This window comes from Nannobrachium achirus (assembly GCF_963921795.1).
Source record: "Nannobrachium achirus genome assembly, chromosome: 23".
Classification (NCBI taxonomy): domain Eukaryota; kingdom Metazoa; phylum Chordata; class Actinopteri; order Myctophiformes; family Myctophidae; genus Nannobrachium; species Nannobrachium achirus.
This window is the reverse complement of record NC_137830.1, coordinates 48,913,616-48,936,731: the sequence shown is the minus strand read 5'-3', so window position 1 is coordinate 48,936,731 and position 23,116 is coordinate 48,913,616. Positions and strand designations below refer to the sequence as shown.

The 23,116-nt window shown below is 47.1% G+C and overlaps 1 protein-coding gene across 1 annotated transcript; it reads right to left on the bottom strand.

The window, feature by feature from the left end:
• Window positions 1-346: 346 nt before the first annotated feature.
• kcnj8 (potassium inwardly rectifying channel subfamily J member 8) lies at window positions 347-22,599 on the bottom strand. The gene is made up of 7 exons (XM_080754492.1): window positions 22,012-22,599; window positions 20,572-20,720; window positions 18,222-18,382; window positions 16,958-17,097; window positions 5,399-5,498; window positions 4,429-4,545; window positions 347-848 (listed from the first exon to the last, which is right to left on the bottom strand). Exons 1-7 carry the CDS (start codon window positions 22,374-22,376, stop codon window positions 600-602), a joined length of 1,281 nt encoding a protein of 426 aa, XP_080610618.1. The 5' UTR covers window positions 22,377-22,599; the 3' UTR covers window positions 347-599.
• Between the last annotated feature and the right edge of the window lie 517 nt (window positions 22,600-23,116).

Sequence of the window (23,116 nt, the reverse complement as noted above, 5' to 3'; positions counted from 1 at the left end):
CTGCTTCATCAAACAAGGCCGTCGCACAAAAGTAGTGAAAACAGCAGATCTACAAGCACACAACGCCTCACGGTGCGAGGCGTTGTGTGCTTGTAGATCAGCTGTTTTCACTAGTTTAAATCGTTTTTAAAATGATAAATGCAAAACGAACGGTTTTGGACGATATCCGAACTGTCACTGGTAGTAGCGGGAACGCCACCGTCGCCCCCTGCAATGTTGTGGCCCTCGGCTTGGTACCCTAGACATAATTTGGCCCATGGGGAAAACTAATTGGGGAACCCTGTCATAGAGTGTCCAAATGCCAAGAGATTCAAAGTCACACTGAAAATCAGGACTCACACTGGCGACAAAACAAAAGTCTCCTGAACAAAAGTATAAAGACGCCCCGGTACAAAACAAAACAAAACAAAGCATGAGAAACACACTGATTAAAGTGACTACCATTAGCTAGTAAAGTGAAGGGCAATATGTTGAGATAAGGCGGGGAACAGAAGGAGTGTCATTTCCAACTCAGCCAGCAGGAGGAGGTGAAGCGCCGGCGTCCAGAACCTCCTGCTTACCAGGAAGACCAGAGCAGCCAATGGGATCCAGGCCTCGTGTCAGGTGACCGCGTTGGGGTTCTGCCCTCCCTCGGCCAGGAACTGGACTTTGGGAATGGCGAGCGCGGAGTTGTTGCGGCGCATGCCCGCGCTGCCTCCCGCCGCTCCTTTGCGCATGGAGTTGTTGCGTCTCATGGAGTTGCGTTTGCGCAGCGAGTTCTGGTGCGACAGCTCGCTCTTCTGCAGAGTCTGGATCAGGATGGACGGCTTCTCGTCCAGCTCTCTGGCGCTGCAGGCAGGCGTGGCCACCTTAAAAGAGCACAACACAGGCTGTTAAACCAGCACTCTTTTCTTTTCTTTTTTCTCTCGATTTTTACCAATTCTTTTTTATTATTTCCTCACATTTCTGTGTCTGTCACAGCTATTGTATCTACTATCCTACTAGTCTCGCGTAGCCAGGCTTACTCATCTGCGAAGAGAAAAGCCTGGTGACAATATAAGGCAGAAACCGTTTTAGGAGGTGGGGCTGAATTTTCCCGGAAGCTGTATTTTCTTTCAGTGTGGTGTTTCTGCAAACGTATTCCCTGCACGAAAAACTCGTCTCCTGCTCCGTCGGTTGCGCTCGCAATAAACAATATACAAACAAAAACATTGATTCAAGCAATGTACACCTATTAAGAGCTACAATCTATTTTAGTTTTTTCCTGGGGAATGCAAACAGACCCGCACTGCATGGCGTAACGTCCGTTAAACGCAGACTTCCGCTAGAAATCTTAGTACCAACCGGAAGGCATATTGTCTACTGGGTGCTATCCTACTGACTCACCTGCCAGTGAGGAGCCCCTGCCGGAAGGACATAGACTCTATGTCCTCCCGGCAGGGGCTCTATGTCATAGAGCCTTCGTCCTACTCCTCCCGCCCAACACTCCCTGCTGACAGGTGCCCCCCCCCCCCCCCCCCCCCCCCAGCCCGTAGGAATACATGTAGTAACAATTATCACATTCCCAGCCCAGCTTCCTCCTAGTCGGAGGCCTTAGGGAGATAGAATGGTAATTTTGTGCTAATCAGTCTGAAAGCGCCAATTTTTGCACAGATGTAGCCCGGCGACCTTAGGGGCCAACAGCGGCCAAATCAGTTGGGCTCCCATTGACTTCCTATACACTATAGTGATGTGTCGGTCATGAATGACCCGTTCAAATGAACAGATCTTTGTGGTGAACGAGATCGAACGGGTCACCATCCGGAAAAGACCCGTTCAACCGTTCACAGCGTTCAGTTGCGACGAGAGAGAGAGAGAGACGGTTCATTCAACATATCTCACAAGAGAAGACAGACCCGACCGACCGTTCCGTCCCTCCTTTCCACCGTTCCTCTTTCCTTATTAGACACTGTAGTGGGCTGGAGACGGGCTCTCCCTCAGAGAAGCAGGACTGTGTGTGCGTGGGGGTGTGGATGGAACAGAAATCAGGGACCTACAGTTACGGATCAGCAGAGTGCCTCCGACCGCGAGTTGAGGGAGATTAATTGTGACTGATGATTGATTGTCCGAGACCGACTAACTGCTGCGAGTGAAAAGGGTGTTATCGTTCATTCTTTGAACGGGATGTTCTAATTACTAGCCTGATTACTAGCCTACCCTACGAGACTGCAGACTGACTGACTGACTGACTGACTGACTACTTTATTAAGTTAGCAAAAAAGCGGTACAGTTCTATACAAAAGAATGCCAAAAGATAAACCATAGAAAACACTATGGCATTAATATATCCTACAAGTAGCACACATCTCATCTCATACAATGGACCATTGAGCCAGTGTCATGTTAATTCATGAAGTGTGAACATAATGCTAATGGTAAGGGATAATCGTTCATTCTCTGAACGGGTGAAATGTTAATTTGCGCTTTTGAGTGATGTTCTGATGTTGGCCGTTTTATAATGATAGAGCGTGCAGCGACGGTGTGAATGTTTTTCATTGATATGCGTGCGTGCACCAGTCGTGGAAAAAGTAGCCTACTCCGATTTTTTTATTCTTTCACAATATAGTTCACAATACAGGCAGCAGGCAGGCCAGGCATGCAGAGTTTGTCATCTGACCGAAACAGTCAGGCAGAGAGGAAAGAGGTGTGTTTTTGACTGCTTGTGCTTGACTGACTGACTGACTGACTGACTGACTGACTGACTGACTGACTGACTGACTGAACTCGACTGATTATCGGTCACGGCTCTGAACGAGAATGATGTGACGACCGGCTCAACGCCGGCTCCAATACCCCCCCCCCCCCCCCCCCCCCCGCCCCCGCTTCCCGAAAGTTGTGAAAGACCGATTGAACGATCATGACCGAATCTATCTTGTGAAGGAACGAACGATGATTCGGTTCACGGAAATGAAGGAAAATTCCCACCACTAATACACTATACTACAGGAGGAAAAATAAAACTGTGAAAAGTGATAACTCATCACTAAACCATTGTTTTGTGGGCGTTTTGTGGGGCCATTTATAGCCCAAGGAATGTTTTTTGTGCAAAACAAATGCTTGCAATGGATTCAGAATAATGACAAACCCCTAGTCAGACCCCTCACATCCTACTTAAAGGTGATACACCATGAAATTTCACTTTTCCTATTTTAAAACCTTTTTTTGGGGTCCCACTAGCACCTTCTATCCTCACAAAGTCCCATTTCTGACCGTTGTGTCTTTCTCTGGTTTTGAGAAGGCGAAGGTTAAAAGTATCCCACGGGTTCTCAAAACAGGCTGTCCAGATTTGCTGCCGATTGTGACGCCATCTGCCGATTGTGACGTCATCACAAAAAACAAAAAACAAATAAAAAAATGTTTTTTTCAAAAAAATATATTTAAAAAAAAAAAAAAAAAAAATCAAAAAGATTTTGGGGGGGGGGGGTGTGTCGCAGTTCAGGCCAAAGGTGGTACTGCAGCTGAAATGCTCTGAGAGCCATTCAAAAATGAGAGAGGCTCTCTATTCAGGAGTGGTAATTTAGCCTCAAACCTTTTGAAAAACGTTTTTGGGACATAAACAATATGACATAAATACTTTTTAAATGCATGGTGTATCACCTTTAAAGCAGATCTTTTTCTGGGTATTTTCCTCCTGTATAGAAAGTCGATGGGAGCCCAACTTGATTTGGCCGCTGTGACGACCCCTAAGGTCGCCGACTCGGGCGCCCTCGCTAAATCCTTAGAGCATGGCCTGGGCTACATCTGTGCAAAATATGGCGCTTTTAGACTGATTAGCACGAAAAAACCCTAAGGCCCCCGACTATCCCCCTAACACGGGACAATATTGTGTTTACCGGTACACAAAGCCAGATGCACCACGGTGGGACATTTACAGAGTGCACCCCCAGACTTTCACAGAGTCAGGGGGTGCACTCTGTAAATGTCCTACCCCGGATTTGAACCCTGATCCCGCGTGAAAGTACATCACTTTTTACCATTACGCTAGTAGAGCTGAGGGGAGAAATATCATTTTGACCTTCAGGCAGTACCACTAGTCAACCAGTAGAGGTCCTGCCAGACCACAAGATCTAAATGACTCAATAGAAGAGCAGGGAGACCAAATAGAACCACTGAAATTGTGTTATATTGATAAACGTTTAATTATTGTTTTGAGCTTATAGTTTTGCCAATTGACACACGGTGAAGTATATACAGTTTATACAAAAAAAACAATAAAACATTCCTAGCTTGCAAAAACTCAAAAAACTCAAAACAGCAACCAAAGAGAAATCACACCCACAAGCCTCCCTTAAACTACTTACCTTGACCTGTAGGTAGTGTCTTACTGCAATGTTTGTTTCCAAAAAGGCACCAAGAAAGAAAGAAAGAAAGAAAGAAAGAAAGAAAGAAAGAACACAGTTCAACTCTTACCTTGACTGTGTTGCCAAACTTGGAGTAATCCACAGAGTACACGCCATCTTCCTCTGTTACTATGGGAACAAAGCGATGACCCCATTGGATCTCCTCTGAGACATAGGAGGTTCTGGCCTGTGTGGCGATACCGGTGGTCATTAACCAAATACCTGGAATATATATCTTAAACACTTTAACCATTATTTTATGCTTTAAAGGAGCTATAGTCAACTTTTTCATTGTAGGGCCAACACTTTGTTTACATCCTAGTGAGTCTATAGACTATGTAAACAAAGTGTCGGTCTGCCAATGGCCAAAATGATTATTTTATCATTATTTTACGTTTTTTGTGGTCATTTTTGAATAGAAACACATATATGAAGCTTATTTTTCTATAAAATATTTTCGAAACATTATTTTTATTTTAGCATCCGTTTTTCAAGAAAAAGTTGACTATAACTCCTTTAACTATTGAAAAATAGCAGATATACAAGCTCACAGCGTGGCACGCTGCGAGCTTGTAGATCTGCTATTTTTGAAAAAAAATGAAACTTTGTGCAAGTCTTTGAATATCTTTGACCCGACTTCTAAATCTTTCCTCTAAATCAGTGGTTCTCAAACTTTTTCATGTCAAGGTTCCCCAAAATTACATTTATTTGGCCGCAGACCCCCCATCTCAAAATATGTTGTTCCAGGGACCCCTCAGAAGCAGAGATTTGAGTTACAAAAGTTTGCTTTGAAAAATATATATTGAAAAATGTGCCCACATTTTCACGATTTTTCAAAAATAGCAGATCTACAAGCTCGCAGCGCTGCACTCGGTGCCGCGCTGTGAGCTTGTATATCTGCTGTTTTTCAAAAGTTAAAGCATTAAATAATTCTAGGCCTAAATGGGGTTAATAATATAATAATAAGAATAATTCATTCATAATAATAATTAGCATTATTGATCATAATAACATCAACAATAACAGTATTAATATATCACCTGTGTGGTGATGCCGGTGGTCTCCACCACTCCTTCCAGGATCACGATCACCTCCAGATCGCTGCACTGCAGCTCCATGGCTGACAGGTCATATATAGGACTGGGGAGACCAACATACAATTCAATTCAATTCAATTCAAAGGGCTTTATTGGCATGAGAAAACATACGTTTACATTGCCAAAGCAGAAGTGTACACAATACAATACAATCAGAACAAAATATGTACAGGTGAAAACAGTTTTCATGCATCACGGTTTTTAAGGTGGTTGGGTTCCATTTGATATCCTTCTCCTATCGCAGCAGCTCACGAATCTTGCTGCTGTGTTTGCACATTGTTTTACTTCACCCAGCAGGTATGGGTGTTTTTCATCATTGGTCATATTTTCAAACTCTCCTTGGGTGGTTATGATCTGTGGGAAGTATGTGTCTCTGATGTCTTGGTACAGCGGACAGGTGGTTAGAAAGTGTAGCTCAGTTTCCACTTCACACCTTGCTCAGGTATTCTGCCATGGTGTATTCTCTGTTTAGGGCCAAATAGCATTCTAGTTTGCTCTGCTTTTGGGTTGCTTCTCTCCAATGTGTCAGGTAGCTTTCTTTCTGCTGTTTTATAATTTGGTTTAGTCCAGTGAATTGTCTGTCTGGTGGCTCTGCTTGTGTTTGTGTACAGGGCTAGTTTAGATCACTGCACTGCAGCTCCATGGCTGACAGATCATACAGAGGACTGTGGAGACCAACATACAGGGCTAGTTTAGACCAGCTCCATGGCTGACAGGTCATATAGAGGACTGGAGAGACCAACATACAGGGCTAGTTTAGACCAGCTCCATGGCTGACAGGTCATACAGAGGACTGTGGAGACCAACATACAGGACTAGTTTAGACCAGCTCCATGGCTGACAGGTCATATAGAGGACTGTGGAGACCAACATACAGGGCTAGTTTAGACCAGCTCCATGGCTGACAGATCATACAGAGGACTGTGGAGACCAACATACAGGGCTAGTTTAGACCAGCTCCATGGCTGACAGGTCGTACAGAGGACTGTGGAGACCAACATACAGGGCTAGTTTAGACCAGCTCCATGGCTGACAGGTCATATAGAGGACTGTGGAGACCAACATACAGGGCTAGTTTAGACCAGCTCCATGACTGACAGGTCGTACAGAGGACTGTGGAGACCAACATACAGGGCTAGTTTAGACCAGCTCCATGGCTGACAGGTCGTATAGAGGACTGTGGAGACCAACATACAGGACTAGTTTAGACCAGCTCCATGGCTGACAGGTCATATAGAGGACTGTGGAGACCAACATACAGGGCTAGTTTAGATCAGCTCCATGGCTGACAGGTCATATAGAGGACTGTGGAGACCAACATACAGGACTAGTTTAGACCAGCTCCATGGCTGACAGGTCATATAGAGGACTGTGGAGACCAACATACAGGGCTAGTTTAGACCAGCTCCATGACTGACAGGTCGTACAGAGGACTGTGGAGACCAACATACAGGACTAGTTTAGACCAGCTCCATGGCTGACAGGTCATATAGAGGACTGTGGAGACCAACATACAGGACTAGTTTAGACCAGCTCCATGGCTGACAGGTCATATAGAGGACTGTGGAGACCAACATACAGGGCTAGTTTAGACCAGCTCCATGGCTGACAGGTCGTACAGAGGACTGTGGAGACCAACATACAGGGCTAGTTTAGACCAGCTCCATGGCTGACAGGTCGTATAGAGGACTGTGGAGACCAACATACAGGACTAGTTTAGACCAGCTCCATGGCTGACAGGTCATATAGAGGACTGTGGAGACCAACATACAGGGCTAGTTTAGACCAGCTCCATGACTGACAGGTCGTACAGAGGACTGTGGAGACCAACATACAGGACTAGTTTAGACCAGCTCCATGGCTGACAGGTCATATAGAGGACTGTGGAGACCAACATACAGGACTAGTTTAGACCAGCTCCATGGCTGACAGGTCATATAGAGGACTGTGGAGACCAACATACAGGGCTAGTTTAGACCAGCTCCATGGCTGACAGGTCGTACAGAGGACTGTGGAGACCAACATACAGGGCTAGTTTAGACCAGCTCCATGGCTGACAGGTCATATAGAGGACTGTGGAGACCAACATACAGGACTAGTTTAGACCAGCTCCATGGCTGACAGGTCATATAGAGGACTGTGGAGACCAACATACAGGACTAGTTTAGACCAGCTCCATGGCTGACAGGTCATATAGAGGACTGTGGAGACCAACATACAGGACTAGTTTAGACCAGCTCCATGACTGACAGGTCATATAGAGGACTGGGGAGACCAACATACAGGGCTAGTTTAGACCAGCTCCATGGCTGACAGGTCATATAGAGGACTGTGGAGACCAACATACAGGGCTAGTTTAGACCAGCTCCATGACTGACAGGTCATATAGAGGACTGTGGAGACCAACATACAGGACTAGTTTAGACCAGCTCCATGACTGACAGGTCATATAGAGGACTGTGGAGACCAACATACAGGACTAGTTTAGACCAGCTCCATGACTGACAGGTCATATAGAGGACTGTGGAGACCAACATACAGGACTAGTTTAGACCAGCTCCATGGCTGACAGGTCATATAGAGGACTGTGGAGACCAACATACAGGGTTAGTTTAGACCAGCTCCATGGCTGACAGGTCATATATAGGACTGTGGAGACCAACATACAGGACTAGTTTAGACCAGCTCCATGGCTGACAGGTCATATAGAGGACTGTGGAGACCAACATACAGGACTAGTTTAGACCAGCTCCATGACTGACAGGTCATATAGAGGACTGTGGAGACCAACATACAGGGTTAGTTTAGACCAGCTCCATGACTGACAGGTCATATAGAGGACTGTGGAGACCAACATACAGGGTTAGTTTAGACCAGCTCCATGGCTGACAGGTCATACAGAGGACTGTGGAGACCAACATACAGGGCTAGTTTAGACCAGCTCCATGGCTGACAGGTCATATAGAGGACTGTGGAGACCAACATACAGGGCTAGTTTAGACCAGCTCCATGGCTGACAGGTCATATATAGGACTGAGGAGACCAACATACAGGGCTAGTTTAGACCAGCTCCATGGCTGACAGGTCATATAGAGGACTGTGGAGACCAACATACAGGACTAGTTTAGACCAGCTCCATGACTGACAGGTCATATAGAGGACTGTGGAGACCAACATACAGGACTAGTTTAGACCAGCTCCATGACTGACAGGTCATATAGAGGACTGTGGAGACCAACATACAGGACTAGTTTAGACCAGCTCCATGGCTGACAGGTCATATAGAGGACTGTGGAGACCAACATACAGGGCTAGTTTAGACCAGCTCCATGGCTGACAGGTCATATAGAGGACTGTGGAGACCAACATACAGGGCTAGTTTAGACCAGCTCCATGGCTGACAGGTCATATAGAGGACTGTGGAGACCAACATACAGGGCTAGTTTAGACCAGCTCCATGGCTGACAGGTCATATAGAGGACTGTGGAGACCAACATACAGGGCTAGTTTAGACCAGCTCCATGGCTGACAGGTCATATATAGGACTGAGGAGACCAACATACAGGGCTAGTTTAGACCAGCTCCATGGCTGACAGGTCATATAGAGGACTGTGGAGACCAACATACAGGACTAGTTTAGACCAGCTCCATGACTGACAGGTCATATAGAGGACTGTGGAGACCAACATACAGGACTAGTTTAGACCAGCTCCATGACTGACAGGTCATATAGAGGACTGTGGAGACCAACATACAGGACTAGTTTAGACCAGCTCCATGACTGACAGGTCATATAGAGGACTGTGGAGACCAACATACAGGACTAGTTTAGACCAGCTCCATGACTGACAGGTCATATAGAGGACTGTGGAGACCAACATACAGGACTAGTTTAGACCAGCTCCATGACTGACAGGTCATATAGAGGACTGTGGAGACCAACATACAGGACTAGTTTAGACCAGCTCCATGACTGACAGGTCATATAGAGGACTGTGGAGACCAACATACAGGACTAGTTTAGACCAGCTCCATGACTGACAGGTCATATAGAGGACTGTGGAGACCAACATACAGGGCTAGTTTAGACCAGCTCCATGGCTGACAGGTCATATAGAGGACTGTGGAGACCAACATACAGGGCTAGTTTAGACCAGCTCCATGGCTGACAGGTCATATAGAGGACTGTGGAGACCAACATACAGGGCTAGTTTAGACCAGCTCCATGGCTGACAGGTCATATAGAGGACTGTGGAGACCAACATACAGGGCTAGTTTAGACCAGCTCCATGGCTGACAGGTCATATATAGGACTGAGGAGACCAACATACAGGGCTAGTTTAGACCAGCTCCATGGCTGACAGGTCATATAGAGGACTGTGGAGACCAACATACAGGACTAGTTTAGACCAGCTCCATGACTGACAGGTCATATAGAGGACTGTGGAGACCAACATACAGGACTAGTTTAGACCAGCTCCATGACTGACAGGTCATATAGAGGACTGTGGAGACCAACATACAGGACTAGTTTAGACCAGCTCCATGACTGACAGGTCATATAGAGGACTGTGGAGACCAACATACAGGACTAGTTTAGACCAGCTCCATGGCTGACAGGTCATATAGAGGACTGTGGAGACCAACATACAGGGCTAGTTTAGACCAGCTCCATGACTGACAGGTCATATAGAGGACTGTGGAGACCAACATACAGGGCTAGTTTAGACCAGCTCCATGACTGACAGGTCATATAGAGGACTGAGGAGACCAACATACAGGGCTAGTTTAGACCAGCTCCATGGCTGACAGGTCATATAGAGGACTGTGGAGACCAACATACAGGGCTAGTTTAGACCAGCTCCATGGCTGACAGGTCGTACAGAGGACTGTGGAGACCAACATACAGGGCTAGTTTAGACCAGCTCCATGACTGACAGGTCATATAGAGGACTGAGGAGACCAACATACAGGGCTAGTTTAGACCAGCTCCATGGCTGACAGGTCGTACAGAGGACTGTGGAGACCAACATACAGGGCTAGTTTAGACCAGCTCCATGACTGACAGGTCATATAGAGGACTGTGGAGACCAACATACAGGACTAGTTTAGACCAGCTCCATGACTGACAGGTCATATAGAGGACTGTGGAGACCAACATACAGGACTAGTTTAGACCAGCTCCATGGCTGACAGGTCATATAGAGGACTGTGGAGACCAACATACAGGACTAGTTTAGACCAGCTCCATGGCTGACAGGTCATATAGAGGACTGTGGAGACCAACATACAGGGCTAGTTTAGACCAGCTCCATGACTGACAGGTCATATAGAGGACTGTGGAGACCAACATACAGGGCTAGTTTAGACCAGCTCCATGACTGACAGGTCATATAGAGGACTGAGGAGACCAACATACAGGGCTAGTTTAGACCAGCTCCATGACTGACAGGTCATATAGAGGACTGTGGAGACCAACATACAGGGCTAGTTTAGACCAGCTCCATGACTGACAGGTCATATAGAGGACTGAGGAGACCAACATACAGGGCTAGTTTAGACCAGCTCCATGGCTGACAGGTCATATAGAGGACTGTGGAGACCAACATACAGGGCTAGTTTAGACCAGCTCCATGGCTGACAGGTCATATAGAGGACTGTGGAGACCAACATACAGGGCTAGTTTAGACCAGCTCCATGGCTGACAGGTCGTACAGAGGACTGTGGAGACCAACATACAGGGCTAGTTTAGACCAGCTCCATGACTGACAGGTCATATAGAGGACTGAGGAGACCAACATACAGGGCTAGTTTAGACCAGCTCCATGGCTGACAGGTCGTACAGAGGACTGTGGAGACCAACATACAGGGCTAGTTTAGACCAGCTCCATGGCTGACAGGTCATATAGAGGACTGTGGAGACCAACATACAGGACTAGTTTAGACCAGCTCCATGGCTGACAGGTCATATAGAGGACTGTGGAGACCAACATACAGGGCTAGTTTAGACCAGCTCCATGGCTGACAGGTCATATAGAGGACTGTGGAGACCAACGTACAGGACTAGTTTAGACCAGCTCCATGGCTGACAGGTCATATAGAGGACTGTGGAGACCAACGTACAGGACTAGTTTAGACCAGCTCCATGGCTGACAGGTCATATAGAGGACTGTGGAGACCAACATACAGGACTAGTTTAGACCAGCTCCATGACTGACAGGTCATATAGAGGACTGTGGAGACCAACGTACAGGACTAGTTTAGACCAGCTCCATGGCTGACAGGTCATACAGAGGACTGTGGAGACCAACATACAGGACTAGTTTAGACCAGCTCCATGGTTGACAGGTCATATAGAGGACTGTGGAGACCAACATACAGGGCTAGTTTAGACCAGCTCCATGGCTGACAGGTCATATAGAGGACTGTGGAGACCAACATACAGGGTTAGTTTAGACCAGCTCCATGACTGACAGGTCCTACAGAGGACTGTGGAGACCAACATACAGGGTTAGTTTAGACCAGCTCCATGGCTGACAGGTCATATAGAGGACTGTGGAGACCAACATACAGGGTTAGTTTAGACCAGCTCCATGACTGACAGGTCCTACAGAGGACTGTGGAGACCAACATACAGGGCTAGTTTAGACCAGCTCCATGGCTGACAGGTCATATAGAGGACTGTGGAGACCAACATACAGGACTAGTTTAGACCAGCTCCATGGTTGACAGGTCATATAGAGGACTGTGGAGACCAACATACAGGGCTAGTTTAGACCAGCTCCATGGCTGACAGGTCATATAGAGGACTGTGGAGACCAACATACAGGGCTAGTTTAGACCAGCTCCATGGCTGACAGGTCGTACAGAGGACTGTGGAGACCAACATACAGGGCTAGTTTAGACCAGCTCCATGGCTGACAGGTCATACAGAGGACTGGGGAGACCAACATACAGGGCTAGTTTAGACCAGCTCCATGGCTGACAGGTCATATAGAGGACTGTGGAGACCAACATACAGGGTTAGTTTAGACCAGCTCCATGGCTGACAGGTCATATAGAGGACTGTGGAGACCAACATACAGGACTAGTTTAGACCAGCTCCATGGCTGACAGGTCATACAGAGGACTGTGGAGACCAACATACAGGACTAGTTTAGACCAGCTCCATGGCTGACAGGTCATACAGAGGACTGTGGAGACCAACATACAGGGCTAGTTTAGACCAGCTCCATGGCTGACAGGTCATACAGAGGACTGTGGAGACCAACATACAGGGCTAGTTTAGACCAGCTCCATGGCTGACAGGTCATATAGAGGACTGGGGAGACCAACATACAGGGCTAGTTTAGACCAGCTCCATGGCTGACAGGTCATATAGAGGACTGGGGAGACCAACATACAGGGCTAGTTTAGACCAGCTCCATGACTGACAGGTCGTACAGAGGACTGGGGAGACCAACATACAGGGCTAGTTTAGACCAGCTCCATGGCTGACAGGTCATATAGAGGACTGGGGAGACCAACATACAGGGCTAGTTTAGACCAGCTCCATGGCTGACAGGTCGTACAGAGGACTGTGGAGACCAACATACAGGGCTAGTTTAGACCAGCTCAATGACTGACAGGTCGTACAGAGGACTGGGGAGACCAACATACAGGGCTAGTTTAGACCAGCTCAATGACTGACAGGTCGTACAGAGGACTGGGGAGACCAACATACAGGGCTAGTTTAGACCAGCTCCATGGCTGACAGGTCGTACAGAGGACTGGGGAGACCAACATACAGGGTTAGTTTAGACCAGCTCCATGGCTGACAGGACATATAGAGGACTGTGGAGACCAACATACAGGACTAGTTTAGACCAGCTCCATGGCTGACAGGTCGTACAGAGGACTGTGGAGACCAACATACAGGGCTAGTTTAGACCAGCTCCATGGCTGACAGGTCGTACAGAGGACTGTGGAGACCAACATACAGGGCTAGTTTAGACCAGCTCCATGACTGACAGGTCATACAGAGGACTGTGGAGACCAACATACAGGACTAGTTTAGACCAGCTCCATGGCTGACAGGTCGTACAGAGGACTGGGGAGACCAACATACAGGACTAGTTTAGACCAGCTCCATGACTGACAGGTCATAGAGAGGACTGTGGAGACCAACATACAGGGCTAGTTTAGACCAGCTCCATGACTGACAGGTCATACAGAGGACTGTGGAGACCAACATACAGGGCTAGTTTAGACCAGCTCCATGACTGACAGGTCGTACAGAGGACTGTGGAGACCAACATACAGGGCTAGTTTAGACCAGCTCCATGGCTGACAGGTCATATAGAGGACTGTGGAGACCAACATACAGGGCTAGTTTAGACCAGCTCCATGGCTGACAGGTCATATAGAGGACTGTGGAGACCAACATACAGGGCTAGTTTAGACCAGCTCCATGGCTGACAGGTCATATAGAGGACTGTGGAGACCAACATACAGGACTAGTTTAGACCAGCTCCATGGCTGACAGGTCATATAGAGGACTGTGGAGACCAACATACAGGGCTAGTTTAGACCAGCTCCATGGCTGACAGGTCATATAGAGGACTGTGGAGACCAACATACAGGGTTAGTTTAGACCAGTTCCATGGCTGACAGGTCATATAGAGGACTGTGGAGACCAACATACAGGACTAGTTTAGACCAGCTCCATGGCTGACAGGTCATATAGAGGACTGTGGAGACCAACATAATAGGGCTAGTTTAGACCAGCTCCATGGCTGACAGGTCATATAGAGGACTGTGGAGACCAACATAATAGGGCTAGTTTAGACCAGCTCCATGGCTGACAGGTCATATAGAGGACTGGGGAGACCAACATACAGGGCTAGTTTAGACCAGCTCCATGGCTGACAGGTCATATAGAGGACTGTGGAGACCAACATACAGGGTTAGTTTAGACCAGCTCCATGGCTGACAGGTCATATAGAGGACTGTGGAGACCAACATAATAGGGCTAGTTTAGACCAGCTCCATGGCTGACAGGTCATATAGAGGACTGTGGAGACCAACATACAGGGCTAGTTTAGACCAGTGGTTCTCTGCCTTTTCAGGCCGCGACCCCCAAAAGAATCATATTTTAACTGGGGAACCCTAACCTCGCCTACCAGGCTTTCTGGGGGAAACGCCTGGTGTTCGTTCACAACGGGCCGTTTGGTTTCCGCCTAAAGCGCGGAAACCACTAGAAGAAGCGGAGTCGCTTTGATTTGGTTCCCACCGTTTGTTTCCCCAATCCCTATTAAAATGCTCAAGTAGCCCAGTGTTGTCTTGCCAGTCGCTAACAGTTGGACTAAAAGATGCATATACCAAACAAATTTTTCAAAAGCAAAACTACTCCGCATCAAGGAGTTTATTAGGTAGGCCCTAAAAGTGTGTCCTTGAGCGCAGGGGAATATTTTGGGTTAAAACTGAATCCGGTTTGATCTTTCCGGCAAATTGTAGTCCTTCGAGTACTACAACATGACGTTTTGTGGTTTCCGCTCCAGACCGGTTACAGGCCCGAAAAGTGAAGTGATCCCAGACTAGGGGACCCCCACCCTGACAAGCACTAAGAGTTGAGCCATTACATTTGGTTTAACACGGCTCTATTGTGAAAATAGCAGATCTACATGTTCAACGTGAGGCGTTGTGAGCATGTAGATCGTCTATTTTCACAATTTCTGCCTCTAATATTTGACAATTTGGCCAAGGTTTAATTTGTCATGTTAGAGCTATTAAAACGTCCTTAAATTGTTACTTTAGAAATGTGCAGATACCCTAGATACACTTAAACTTTATTTTGGTTTGTTTACTGTTGAGTGAGAAAACAACGTTGCACATCAAGTTAATCATCTGGTTGAGAACCAGTGGTTTAGACATTAGACAAGAGTGATCCAACAAAATGTGAATATAAAGTGGTGTATATATTACTGTGTGTGTGTGTGTGTGTGTGTGTGTGTGTGTGTGTGTGTGTGCGTGCGTGCGTGCGTGCGTGCGTGCGTGCGTGTGTGCGCGCGTGCGCACACGTGTGCGTGTGTGTCATGAGAGAGAGAGAACTAGAGTGTGTGAATGAGTGAGTTTGTGAAAATGATTTGCAGCAGTGGTTGAGGAGGTAGAGTGGTCATCTGGGAACTGGACGGTCACGGTTCGATACCAAGCTCTTTGGGTGGGTCAGAGACCGGGAATTACCCGGGATCCGACCCGGCACCGAGCCATATTCCCAATAATAGGCGGGTCCATACGGTTCTGGGTACATTTCTCGTGGCTTTGGGTAGGTCAAATTGGACCCGTGAAGACCTCGACTTTGCACACATGTGCCTGCATGTGCGGCTGTGGAAGTGCACGCATGCGTAGTTGCATATCGTCACTGTCGGGCAGAAAGTCCAGGGACCTCGTATCACCAAGTTTCAAATTTGTGCGCTTTTTTCATAAAGTAAAGCCCCGCTTCATCATACAAGACTGTCGCACAAGACTAGTGAAAATAGCAGATCTACAAGCACACAACGCCTCGTAGATCGTCTATTTTCACTAATCATTCTCAAAATGATAAATACTAAACGAACGGTTTTGGACATACCAAAGATATCCACCCGACGACAACCAGTAAGACTCCCTAATCGGGAGATAGGCGACCGTAGGTCGCTTATCTCCACAAATAGGGCAAAAATGTGTTTTTCCAAAATCTTCCTGATCCATGTTGATGACATGAGTGTAGACATGCTGTGTAGTGATTTTCGTGATTTTAGGGCAAAATCTGTAGGAGCAGTGTCCAAAAATGTGTTTTTAAAAATCGGCCTGAAGGTGGCGCTATATGGGACAGATTCATGGTGATGGGATGAGTGTAGACATACTGTGTAGCGATTTGCGTGATTTTAGGGCAAAAACTGTAGGAGCCGTGTCCAAAAATGTGTTGTAAAAATCGGCCTCATGGTGGCGCTAGAAGAGGGCCATGTGAGAAATGAGGGGTGGGGTGTCCGCGTTGCCTTGGCGGACGAATAGGTACCGGCCCCGGCTCTCCCGGACCCTCCTAGCCCGAGTTACGGCATTTTATGTGAGCTGCAGTGGAGGGGGTCCTCCACTGGGGGCGCCACCACTTTTGCATCCGTTCTGGAGCACCAGGAGTCGGTGGTCCCGGGAATTCCCCGTGAGCAGCCCCGTTGGGGTGGTCATTTGGTCATTTTAGCACATTTGGTCATTTTTTACATCTGGGGGTCCCCCAGGGACCTGGGGGTCCCTGGAGCTCCGGGGGTCCTTGGAGGTTGTAGTTTGGCAGCCAAGGAGCGTGTGTGCAAAATTTGGCATGGATCGGGGCAACGGTTGCGGAGATATGAGCAGGGCAATAGTGTGACGTGTGAGGTGTGACAGACAGACGGACAGACTGACTGACTGACGGACTCACTCACAGTTTGTGCAGGTTTTGATAGTAAGTGCGACCTACGGTCGCAACAATGACATCCCACATCTCCCCACCTGTTCTTGTCGATGACGTGGCAGATGATGAGCGGCGCCAGGAGGAACAGGTTGTTGCTGGACAACGCCGTCTCTGTCTGGACGTCGATCTGGTGGATGGGGATGACCTCTCCTTCTGGGGTGGTCCACTTCCTGACCACCTGCACCCACACACAACATACACACGCTCTGAAGGTGGACTACTGGATACTATAAAGGGGGCATTTCACTTTCAAACACCTCTGAGGTCATTGTAACGTCTACTAAGGCTTTTTTGTGCACCCCAGACAGTGTTTTATGTTGCTTGCTTGCTTGCTTGATTGATTGATTGATTGATTGATTGATTGATTGAATATATTTGGTGATAGAAGAGATCATATCAGCACTTCCATAACATGTGACACACACAATATCACCGTCGATAAAACCACAATAAAGCCCTAAGGCTTATTTGCATGCTCTAAATTTAATATTTAGATTTGGTATTAATTTGATCAGACACGCTGGCCGTGTTGACTGTTGGGGGTCCGCTCATTGTTCCGCCGGTCTGTTGTTCCGAGTAGGAACTCACCAGCGTCGGCATGTTAGCTACTCACCCCAGTCGGCAGGTTAGTTACTCACCAGCGTCAGCGTTAGGGTTAGGGTTAGGTTTAGGCATAGTTTTACTGAGGGTTAGGGTTAGGGTCAAGGTTAGGTTTAGTTCGTCGGCATATTGGCGCAGACTCAACTGTTGGAGAGGAGAGGAGATACCTGCAGCCTAACGGTGGCTCCTATGATCAACTGTTGGAGAGGAGAAGAGATACCTGCAGCCTAACGGTGGCTCCTATAATCATGCTCTTGCGGAGGTCTCCTATGAGAGGAGAGGAGATACCTGCAGCCTAACGGTGGCTCCTATGATCAACTGTTGGAGAGGAGAGGAGATACCTGCAGCCTAACGGTGGCTCCTATGATCAACTGTTGGAGAGGATAGATAGATAGATACCTTTATTATCCCAAGGGGGAAATTTAGTTGTCCAGTAGTAGCACAGCAGTATACAGTTATTTACAAAGTTACAGAGACGTAAGAAAGATAGATAAGAGGGAAAAAAACAAAAAACAAAGACAAGAGCAGTACAGTACCAATGAGGAGAAGGTGCATCAATAGAGGGGGGCGAATAATATATAGAGAGGAGAGGAGATACCTGCAGCCTAACGGTGGCTCCTATGATCAACTGTTGGAGAGGAGAGGAGATACCTGCAGCCTAACGGTGGCTCCTATAATCATGCTCTTAAGGAGAGGAGATACCTGCAGCCTAACGGTGGCTCCTATGATCATGCTCTTGCGGAGGTCTCCTATGCGGATCATGAAACAGAGCCGGTTGTTCCTAACAGCGATCACTGCATGCCGGCTGAAGATCAGCGTCTCTGCGCGGCGGTTGGACTGGGCTGTCTTCATGAAGATGCAACCTGGACAGATGTACAAGTAGACTATCAACTGAACAGTCAGACCATCTAGTCACTTTCATCACAATCTGGGAACCCAACTGCAAAAAGAAAAGAAAAATGTTGAAAAACAGCGCCCTCTGCTGTCTCTGAATCTGGCTTGAGAGATCTACCATCAACTCATGTCACCCATTCTGATGGCAGTGATGAAAGAGACTGTATTACACACTTACTGTAAGACTGTAATTGTGGTATTAAAAGGGACTATGAGCATGTTGCAATTGAGTAGATTAGAGTCAAGTTGTACAATGAAGTATACACAGCAAAATCACCTGTCATTCATTTAAAAGTACTGTAAATGTTTTTCTTTTGTTAAAATAAGTGTTTAATAACTACATTTTCTGATCGCAGTCATTGCTGTAGACTGTAGACTAGAGTGTTTGCTTAGTAGCAAGGGCTCCCCATTTCTCCGAATCATATAGGATACAGGTTTTAAACAGATGAAACTTCAAGTGATGAAACAAACAAAACAAAAATTGCAGACAAAATTGGAACTGGAACACTACTATGGAGTTGAAGCTGATAAACGATTATTCTCTCCTGAGATAAAACCAACTGAAACTGGTATCCCACCTGAAAACCTATTTTCTCTTTATCAAACAGCTGGAGAGTCGGGGAGACCCCTGTTACTGAACAAACACTATAGCAATGATTATATGCTTAATGGTTTTCTAAGCAAATTACAGCACCTTTAAGAGCCTTACAGGTCAATTTTTACAATCTCAGAGTTGAGCTGAATTGTAGAGTATAACAGTGGTTCCAACCTTTTTTCCTTGGAGCCCCCCTTCTTACATCTGACACAAACTGAGACCCCCCCCCCCCCTCCACACACACACACACACACACACACACACACACACACACACACACACACACACACACACACACACACACACACACACACACACACACACGTGCACACACACACGTGCACACACAAAGAAACACACAAACACTATCTTGTATGCAATAAGCCCTATTATGTAGTTCTCATACGGCGAATAGGAAAAATAACTGATCTACAAGCTCAAAGCGAAAAATACGCCGCTCTTCCGCTGGCCTAGCGGTCCAGGCATTTAGGCTCAATCAATGTAGCCTGACTGTGCATCGCAGGTTCGAGTCCCGAGCTCGACAGCCTTTGCTGCACGTCCTTCCCCGTGTCTCACTCCCCGTTTCCTGTCTCTTCACTAATACCAGTAAGGCTCCCTAATCGGGAGATAAGCGACCGTAGGTCACTTATCTCCACAAATAGGGCAAAAATGTGTTTTGCCAAAATCTTCCTGATCCATGTTGATGACATGAGTGTAGACATACTGTGTAGTGATTTTCGTGATTTTAGGGCAAAATCTGTAGGAGCAGTGTCCAAAAATGTGTTTTTAAAAATCGGCCTGGAGGTGGCGCTATATGGGAGAGATTCATGTTGATGGGATGAGTGTAGACATACTGTGTACCGATTTGCGTGATTTTATGGCAAAAATTGTAGGAGCAGTGTCCAAAAATGTGTTTTGCAAGAATCGGCCTCATGGTGGCGCTAGAAGAGGGCCATGTGAGAAATGAGGGGTGGGGTCTCCGCGCCGGCAAGGCGGACGAATAGGTACCGGCCCCGGCTGTCCCGGTCGCTCCTAGCCGGAGTTACAGCATTTTATGTGAGCTGCAGTGTAGGGGGTCCTCCACTGGGGGCGCCACCACTTTTGCATCCATTCTGGAGCACCAGGAGTGGGTGGTCCCCGGGAATTCCCCGTGAGCAGCCCCGTTGGGGTGGTCATTTGGTCAGTTTAGCACATTTGGTCATTTTTTACATCTGGGGGTCCCCCAGGGACCTGGGGGTCCCTGGAGCTCCGAGGGTCCTTGGAGGTTGTAGTTTGGCAGGTAAGGAACGTGTGTGCAAAATTTGGCATGGATCGGGGCAACGGTTGCGGAGATATGAGCAGGGCAAGAGTGTGACGTGTGAGGTGTGACAGACAGACGGACAGACTGACTGACTGACGGACTGACGGACTGACTCACAGTTTGTGCAGGGTTTGATAGTAAATGCGACCTACGGTCGCAACTATCCAATTATGTCTCTCTTCACTAATACTATCCAATTAAGGCACAAAAAGACAAAGAAATCGTAAAAAAATCAAGCTTCTATGGATCTGTAGATTCTGTACCCAACATGATGGCGTTGATGATGAGTCCCACCAGGTTCTGCAGGATGAGCACCGTGATGGCGGTGGGACACTGCTCTGTGATGACACGCACCCCGAAACCGATGGTCACCTGGACCTCGATGGAGAACAGGAAGGCAGAGGTGAAAGACCTGCAGAGAGAGCCAGGCATGATTGATTGATTGATTGATTGATTGATTGATTGATTGATTGATTGATTGATTGATTGATTGAAGAATGTATTAGAAGTTTGCATAGGAAAGGGTACAGTTTCATGACAATACAGTTCACTGGTACAAGGTCAACTTAAAGGATATGCCCAAGAAAGCACATGGCTTATTTAAACATCCCCATTCTTTTTTTTATTCTTTTTTTTTTGTTTAAAAATGGGCAAGTTTTGAGGGAGAGAGAAAGAAAGAGAAAGAAAGAGTGGAGAAAGGGAGGGAGGGAAGGAAGGAAGGGAAGGAAGGAAGGAAGGAAGGAAGGAAGGAAGGAAGGAAGGAAGGAAGGAAGGACAAACTGGAGTTTCAAGGGGAGGTCATAAGAAGGTGGGCACACAGAAAAGTGGAGAGAGGTTGGAAAGGCATAAAAGGCTGGAAAGGCAGTTCCTACTGGACAGGACAGTACAGTTCATATTCAAGGTCTACTAATAGGATTTAAACCCAAGAAAGCACAATGACTTATACTGTTACTGTATTCCCTCTCTGCTCTCTCTGGTGGGAGGACAGATAGGAGTTCATAACTTCAACTGTAGCTCAGTGCACCAGACTGGTGGGCAGCTAATAGATAAGTTATGGTTACTGGCCATGTAATCTGGGTTCTGGCCATGCAATACTAAAAACATCTTGCTGTAACAAGACAGAGCAGACAGTAGCTCTAAAATGAATGTTATTTTGCAAGCGGATAATGAGTAGGCCTAACTTATGACAGTGGTGTTAAGTAACTAAGTACATTTACTCAACCTGTACTTATGTACAATTTTGATGTAGGCCTATTTGTACTTTAGGCTACTAGAGTATTTGTTTAACTTCTACTCCATTACATCTCGGAAGAAGATAATATAGCCTACTTTTACTCCACTACATTTATTTGAAAACATATGCAGTAGATATGTAAAGAAAAGAAAAATGAGAGAACAAAGAAAAAGGAGTCTAAACAGTAAGTAAGTAAGTATATACAAAGAAGTGGCAGGGGAGGGTATAGGGTTGGGCTAGGTTAGTTTTTTTTGAATACCAGTAGCAACTGCTGATTTTCAGAAAGTTTACCTTCAGAGTTCAGGCTGAAAAAGCGCACCGTTGCCACACCCGGTGTGCATTTCCGAACGCATCCCCCGTTTCTCGGCGAGCTTCATTTCGGCGACTCTACCTGTTACCGTTTTTTTTTACCAGTTGCGGGCGGCTGCTGCCTGTAAGTGGTTTTTCAAGGAAATTTTAAAGGACTCACTTGACAGCAGTGACGCACTGCTGCACGCCACCGTTCTCCGCCACGGTGTCGCGGTGGGGGTCCAGGTCCCCGTGGGCGAAGGCCACCAGCCACCAGCACATGGCGAACAGCAGCCAGCTGCTGACGAACGTGGTGGTGAAGATGACCAGCGTGAAGCGCCACTTCAGGTCCACCAGCGTGGTGAAGACGTCCTGCAAGAAGCGGCCCTGCTCGCGGATGTTCTTGTGCGCCAGGTTGCAGGCGCCGTTCTTGGCGATGAAGCGCGCCTTGTTGATGCGGTCCCGGAACACCGGCTTGCGGGGGAGCCTGGACGCGAGCCCCGGCAGGCCGAACTCCTCCGGGATGATGCTTTTTCTCGCCAACATCCTCGTTTTTTACACCCTATCCCTAACTTAATAAATAAATCTACTTTCCGTTAACCACAACAGCTCGACTTTACGCGCGATGTCACCACCACCTGCAGTAGAACCCCATGATTCAAATAGATGTCAGTCAAGTTTCGACGCACATTAACGACATTTTAACGTATTGTAAAGTTAGTATTAGTTGTGTGGGAATGAAAAGCGCAGCAGCTTCTTTCTTTCTCAGTGGGGATGGGAGAGTTTCCAGGCAGGGCGCATCCTCCCCAAATCCCATTGACGTAGGCTAGTCAGACTTCCTCGCTGGCTGCATATGGGCGGTTTGACAGCTGTTGTTGCTTCAACTTTTAATGTGTAAAAAAAGACAGTTTATATAAGTCGTTAAACACCTTGGTGAAAACATGTTTGATTTGTTTTCCTGAAATCGACGTGTATATTTGCATAAAATATCTTCTTAAGTTTGAAGTGTAACAGGACCCTGCTAGAAAAACCAGCACAGACCAGCACAATTTTCATGCTGGTCTGTGCTGGTCTATGCTGGTTTATGCTGGTTCATGCTGGTCTGTGCTGGTGCTGGTGCTGGTCTGTGCTGGTGGACCAGCATGGGACCAGCACAGACCAGCATGAACCAGCATAAACCAGCACAGACCAGCACCAGCACAAACCAGCACATGTTGTGTTTTACTGCTGGTCTGTGCTGGTGCTGGTGCTGGTCCAGCACAGACCAGCATGAACCAGCATAGACC

Coding starts and splice junctions, on each gene's coding strand:
- kcnj8 (XM_080754492.1), bottom strand. CDS start 22,376: ATGTTGGCGAGAAAAAGCATCATCCCGGAGGAGTTCGGCCTGCCGGGG. Junction 20,721..22,011: donor CAGTGCGTCACTGCTGTCAA/GTGAGTCCTTTA, acceptor CTCTCTCTGCAG/GTCTTTCACCTCTGCCTTCC. Junction 849..4,428: donor AGTTTGGCAACACAGTCAAG/GTAAGAGTTGAA, acceptor TGCTCTTTTAAG/GTGGCCACGCCTGCCTGCAG.